This window comes from Ciona intestinalis, chromosome 3, assembly GCF_000224145.3.
Source record: "Ciona intestinalis chromosome 3, KH, whole genome shotgun sequence".
Lineage (NCBI taxonomy): Eukaryota > Metazoa > Chordata > Ascidiacea > Phlebobranchia > Cionidae > Ciona > Ciona intestinalis.
In genome coordinates this window covers 3,519,818-3,526,310 of record NC_020168.2, presented here as the reverse complement: position 1 = coordinate 3,526,310, position 6,493 = coordinate 3,519,818, and the positions used below count along the sequence as shown (strand labels likewise).

Sequence of the window (6,493 nt, the reverse complement as noted above, 5' to 3'; positions counted from 1 at the left end):
CCGTCCAATAAGAAAGCAGCACGTCAGCTTTTAGTCAAGTCTCTTCTTTTATATCATAAGCAACCCCTTTGTTCGACGTCAAACGAAACTTACTGTATAGTTTGATTAGAGGAGACTTTACAAGAACCAAGCAAACATACCACTGAACTTATCCTCATACGCGCTGTCTGTCTGAACGAACTGGCGCCAGTGTTTTTATGAAACCCACATCTCAAAATTCAGTGTCATGTAGTATCCTATCTTGAAGCTCTATTCATTATATAATAATAATATTACCTTTAATTTGTCTCTTTGATTACAGTAGCAAAGAATTAAAAATATTTTAGCTACAAAAACAACAGTTATTAAAACACGCTTAGGCCTACAGTTGAAAACATATTTACATTTAATTGGAAAAATACCCATTATTTAAGTTATAAACTGCATTTTATTCACTTTAATTAGGTTTTAACAACTCCCTATTCTACGTAGTTTATTTCCAGCCTAAAAATTGCCGCAACCAAATTGAATACTAATAACAGAAACGCTTTTACATAAACTAAAATATACTTTGACCAGAAACGATCTGCAAAAACCGAAAACCTGAAAGAGTGTTTTTACCTCACTAAAATAGATTGTTCAAACAACTTGACTTTTCTCATCTTACTTTATTATTTACCAGCCGGGAATTGCTGCGATAGAATGGAATACCTCTGTCAATGTTGTATGTGGAGGTACCATGATGTGGATGAGAGTTCGAAACGAAGTTCGTGTATGTGGATGTTCATGTGTCCTCCCCATGGAAAAGTGGCAAAGATCATTTCTTTAGGTATACAGTACATATGCATCTTAATTAGACGTACAGTAGGGTGGGGGAAGATGGGACACCTTTAACACATAATATCCAAATAGCCGGATCGTGTTTTAAAAACAATTAACAACGGTCTATGGAAGTCGTGAAGCTACGGTTTTATAATTCATTAAACGTTCCTTGTTTACTACCAAATGGAAAGAGAAAACTGAACGAAAAGGTGTCCCATCTTCCCCCACCCTACTATATGTTTTTTACGCAAAATTTATATAGTAGGGTGGGGGAGACGAGACACCTTTTGTTATCACATAATTGTTGGGGAAAATGGGATTCCATTTTTATTCTGTCTTCTCATCCCATTTGGTGGTAATCAAAGAATATTCAAATAATTATAAACCATATCCTCACGGCTTTTGTATAATGTTGTTAATTGTTTAAAACACCATTAGGATATTATGTGCTAAAGGTGTCCCGTATTCCCCACCCTACTATGATATACCTGTTTTATGTGTGTTCCAATCAAAAGCCAACTTGTTATTATTAACTTTTTGAACTTTTGCAGTTTTGATAACTTTTCTTACTGATTTGTGGGTTGAACAGCCACGCTCATATTTCACACCTTTATTCATGCTGTTTTAACCTCTAGCGTGCTTTAGGACTGTCGTTTTGCGGCTGGACTCTCTTATAGTTGTTTCAAATAATCTAATCTTTGTTTTTGTATTTGAAAAAAACGTCTGTTATGTGTTTACCACTAATTTTCTACTTTTGCAAATTTTCTAGTTTTTGTTGCCTTTCTCACATGGGCTGTGCCATGGTCGATCTCACCCGTGTCAGCGTCACCTGGCGGAAACTTATTCGGCATCATCATTTTATTCCTCGCTTGCACCATAGCTGGTATCCTCATCAATAAGATTCGAATTCCAGGAATTCCGCCACTGCCACCGTTGCTTGGTATGAACATATAGATAGCCTACTTTATATTGATTGCAGTTATTATTCTGGTTTGAAAAATGCCTACTAATTGTTGAACTATTGAGGCCAGAGTTGGTCTATTACGTCATATTGCTATTCCACTGTTGGAGATTGTTTGCAACAGATTCCGAATTACTATTTTTTCTGCTAGAGCTTTAGTAACTAGGTATTTGTTGCAAAGAATTTCCAAACATTGGTATAACAATATTAAATGTTGTTTTCGGCTACCGACTAAACTGGTCGATCGCGGTATAACTACTGGTACCGCGTTTTTTAGTCGGCAGTCTAAGATTTAGTCGTTTAGTCGACCGACCAAGTTTCTGTGCATTACTTATTACAGTAGTCAGTCGGTCAAAATCTACCGACTAAAAAAACAATCGAATTTAGGCGGCGACTAGTTTAGTCTTGAGCCGAAAATTTGGAATAATTAGTATTTGGAAAACTAATTAATTTGTTCATACGTTTTTTCATTGTAGGTATGTTGATTATGGGTTTCATATTACGTAATGTCCCCTACATCGACGTGGCAAAGGATATCGATCAAAAGTGGTCATCAGCGCTCAGAACAATTGCGCTCACTGTAATTCTAACTAGAGCAGGCTTGGGGCTTGATGGTCGGGTAAGTCATACGAACATACGATTATAAATGCCTTTCGATTGAGGCCTTAAATATGGCTTGAATATTTCAACAAGGTTTGGCAAATAGGCAAGTATAAGTTACACAACCAAATTCAATATTTCTTTCGCTCTCGCGTTGTGTGGAACCTAGCTACGTGGTGTAGGCGCTACGTTTATTCAAACATTAACGTTAAACATTTGGAGCCAGGATGAAGACAAACATATGAACAGGTTTCTTACTTCTCACAGTTCAAAGTTACGCAAACAGTTGTTGCTATTCTAAAAATTAACAAGAAAATTTGCTACAATATTTCGAAAGTTTAAATGATAGGAACGGTCATATAGTAGGGTGGGTTAAGATGGGACACCTTTAGCACATAATATTCAAATATCCTGATCGTGTTTTATACAATTAACAACGGTCTATGGGAGTCGTAAAAATACATAATTTTCTTTAATAATTTTCTAAATGCTCTTTGTTTACTACCAAATGGAAGGAGAAAATAGAATGAAAAGGTATCCCATCTTCTCCCACACTACTATATTAAATTTTCGTAACTTTTTTCTTTATCTTTAGGCACTTCTGAAACTGAAATGGGTCCTTCTTGCTTTCGCGTGTTTCACGTCTTTAGTTGAATGTGGAGTAGTTGCCGGATTCTCGATGATCTTACTTCAATTTCCATTGGACTGGGGATTCGTAATCGGGTAAACAGACTTGTTCAATCTAATTATAAACTATTTCCAACACAGCCTTTTTATCTCTTATACAGCATTTTTTCTATATATTCTTTGTGTAATTCTAATACGAGGTTTTTCTAACCTATCCCATAAACAACAGCGTATACTCACGACTCTAAAATATTGGTAATATTGGTATTTGTTAAAACAGTGGGAAGTACAGTATAGGGGTGGGAAAAGATGGGACACTTTTTGCACGTAATATTCAAATATCCTGGTAGTGTTTTAAACAAATAACAACGGTTTATAGGAGTCGTGAGAATACAGTTAAACAATCCTTTAAATGTACTTTGTTTACTTCCAAATGGGTTGGGAAAACAGAATAATAAGGTGTCCCATCTTCCCCACCCCACTGTATGCCGTATTATGTGCTAACAGTATTAGTCTCATTCTACACTACAATAAACACTTAACTCTATCCTAGATTCGTCCTGTGTGCTGTGTCTCCTGCTGTTGTCGTCCCCTCTCTTCTTTACCTCCAAGACAGGGGTTATGGGGTCGAAGGGGGAATACCCACGTTTTTGATCGCTGGGGCAGCACTCAATGACGTCATTGGTATCACGGGTTTCAACGTCGTTCTTGGCATGATCTTTTCCGACGGTAATTTCTTCTTTATCGAATTGCATGCCTTATTTAATTTTTCATTTACCATTTATTTACCATATGATTTAGCGTGATAGGCATTTTTGGCATAGAAATACCAATTTCCTGGCTTTAATTGCATATAGTACGGTGGGGGAAGATGGGACACCTTTGACACATAATATCCAAATATCCTGATCGTGTTTTAAACAATTAACGGTTTATGTGAGTCATGAGGATACGGTTTTATAATTCCTTGAATGTTGTGTTTGTTTACTACTAAATTGTCACGAGAAAATAAAATGAAAAGGTGTCTCATCTTCCTCCACCCTATACTATATAATTTTAGACAGGAGGTATCTCTGAAAGCCGTATAGGCATCTAGTTCTCGAGGGTTGTTTGTAATAACTTGATCTTTATTATCAGGCAATCTCGTGGAAAAGATAATTCACGGACCATTAGAGCTGGTTTTTGGTATCGGCGCCGGAGTTTTCCTCGGGGTGGTCCTTTGGTATTTTCCTTCTCCAGAAATGGTTTGTATATGGCTTAATAATTAGTTCCTATATTGGCAGTTAGATTCAATGTGAAATAGGTCTTCTGGAGTTTGTTATTGTAACTAAGGGCCAACGTTTTGTCTATTATACTGATGCGATCATATAAGGGTTTGCCGTAAAGTTTTTGGACAAAGACACTTAATGTCTTTTAATTGCCGCATTGCAGACGAATTTCGGTGTTTTGATGGCACAAAACGTCAGAAGATCTATTAATTTCACACTTATAACACATCTGACCGCAGCCATGTATACGTATAGTAGGGTGTAGGGAAATGAAACATCTTTTTTTTTTATTTTTTCGTCCCATTTGGTAGTACAAAGAAAATTCAAGGAAATATAAAAACCATATCCTCACGACTACCATAGACCGCTGTTAATTGTTTGAACTTTAAAACACGATCCGAATATTTGAATATTATGTGCTAAAGATGTCCAGTCTCCCCCACCCTACTATATGTTGCCTTAATTTGCACAGAAAGGACGTTCGGGATACAGAACCGCGTTGCTTTTGGGTTTAGCAATCTTTTGCGGTTTCGGAAGCAAGATAGTTCATTATGCTGGGGCAGGAGCTCTCGCTACATTAGTCATGGCATTTGTAGCAGGAACTCGGTAAGTGTTTGCTTTTCTAACGTCACGGCAACCAATGTTACTTTACTGTAATCATGAGCTGTATCGTTTGCATAGTGTGTGTTGACGTAGCCGTTTCTCGAAGTTTCGGCGCTGCTGCGTTTTTTTTTCGAAAAATATGTTTGCTGTAAAATATTTGTCTTGAAATTTTATCATTAACCAGACAATACGAACGCCGGCAAAGCAAACCTTAGATTAGATAAGCTGAACATATACCAGCCAAACGTGGAAATAGGTTCGAATATTATGAAAAACGAACAACTGTTAGTTTTCCGCTACCGCCAATATTTTTTTATTTTTGCTGTACTGAACACCCGAGTTATAAGACCATCGTTGCCTCGCCATACAAAGGTAAATAAGATACATTCCGTATTCCGTCTATTTTTATCAAAACCCAGTTTATAATAAACTTAAGTTATACTGTTTGTATCGTAATTGGTATTGTGTTTCTCAATTAAGATGGGACAAAGAGAAGAAGGGTCCTGCAAAAACTTTCGCTCATTTGTGGGTAATATTTCAACCTCTCCTGTTCGGTCTGATCGGTGCTTCTGTCAGAATTGAGAGCTTGGAACCAGAAACCGTTGGTAAGATAGCAGTGTAAGGTGACACTGTGTGTGATATACTGAACTGGTTATGCTGTCCATATTCTTTATGCAAAAAATTCAATATATGCTATGTAAAAGACATAATGTTGCTTAGTGTCGTTAAAACATTATGATCACAACTTATAAGTGAGATATGAGTTGACCTAGTAAGTAAAATATGTATTTCCAGGTCTTGGTACGGGCCTTATTCTCATCGGCCTTGTCTTCCGAAGCGCAGTCGCCTTCTTATCAGTGTATTGGTCGGTTTTTAACATGAAAGAAAAAGTCTTCATGACCATTGCTTGGCTTCCAAAGGCGACCGTCCAGGTTTCACATTGATGGTTAATGTTTGCTTAAAACGCGAAGCGTCCAACGAGCAACCACTTATACACACATTAATTACATTTAGGCTGCCATTGGAGCTGTTGCCCTTGATATGGCCATCGAAAACAACGCTTCAGAAGAAGTCGTAGCCTACGGCACGAAGGTAAAACATTGGTTTTGTGTAAAGAGTAAATGCGTTGGTGTTGGCATGGCAAATATATTACACAACAAAACTATTTATGATGCAAAAGCGTTTATGTAAAAACTGTAATATGTTGCTATGCAATAAACCTGTCATATTTCCACAGGTTCTTACTTTAGCTGTTTTATCCATTCTACTCACTGCACCAACTGGTGCAGCCTTGATTGGCCTCACTGGTCCAAAGTTACTCAAGCTCTCGCCAGAGTTTTACGAAGAAGTGGAAGATGACGAAGAAAAGCAGGCATAGTGTTTTGGTTCACCTGCCATATAGTCAGCAAAGCGGTCATGTGTAGACGATGCTAAACCTCGAGAAACCAACATAACTCAAAAACAAAATCCGCACTTGTAAATATCACCAGTCAAACCGAGCAAGACAAGTAAATGCAACTTCTGTATTTTGCATTTTGTACATAACGTCCGATTTTTGATACCGTGTAATGTGCGTGCAAATAAATTTGGTTTGACCAATGTATGATACACTCTAAATTGAACAATGTTTCTA

The 6,493-nt window shown here is 37.2% G+C and overlaps 1 protein-coding gene across 2 annotated transcripts in view; it reads left to right on the top strand.

The window, feature by feature from the left end:
* Positions 1 to 6,470, top strand: part of LOC100180601 (sodium/hydrogen exchanger 9B2) — a 9,044-nt gene extending 2,574 nt beyond the window's left edge. The window contains exons 4-14 of one of the 2 annotated variants that reach the window (XR_003395784.1): positions 662 to 808; positions 1,571 to 1,741; positions 2,239 to 2,381; positions 2,958 to 3,085; positions 3,543 to 3,718; positions 4,127 to 4,233; positions 4,730 to 4,863; positions 5,341 to 5,465; positions 5,656 to 5,806; positions 5,875 to 5,952; positions 6,098 to 6,470. Coding sequence is in view for 1 of the 2 variants with exons in the window: in XM_002126786.4 (XP_002126822.3) it covers positions 662 to 808; positions 1,571 to 1,741; positions 2,239 to 2,381; positions 2,958 to 3,085; positions 3,543 to 3,718; positions 4,127 to 4,233; positions 4,730 to 4,863; positions 5,341 to 5,465; positions 5,656 to 5,792; positions 5,875 to 5,952; positions 6,098 to 6,238 (1,487 nt within the window). In the remaining variant the exon portion in view is untranslated. The remainder of the gene's footprint in view (positions 1 to 661; positions 809 to 1,570; positions 1,742 to 2,238; positions 2,382 to 2,957; positions 3,086 to 3,542; positions 3,719 to 4,126; positions 4,234 to 4,729; positions 4,864 to 5,340; positions 5,466 to 5,655; positions 5,807 to 5,874; positions 5,953 to 6,097) is intronic. The other variant, XM_002126786.4, reaches the window with a different exon arrangement.
* Positions 6,471 to 6,493: the final 23 nt, after the last annotated feature.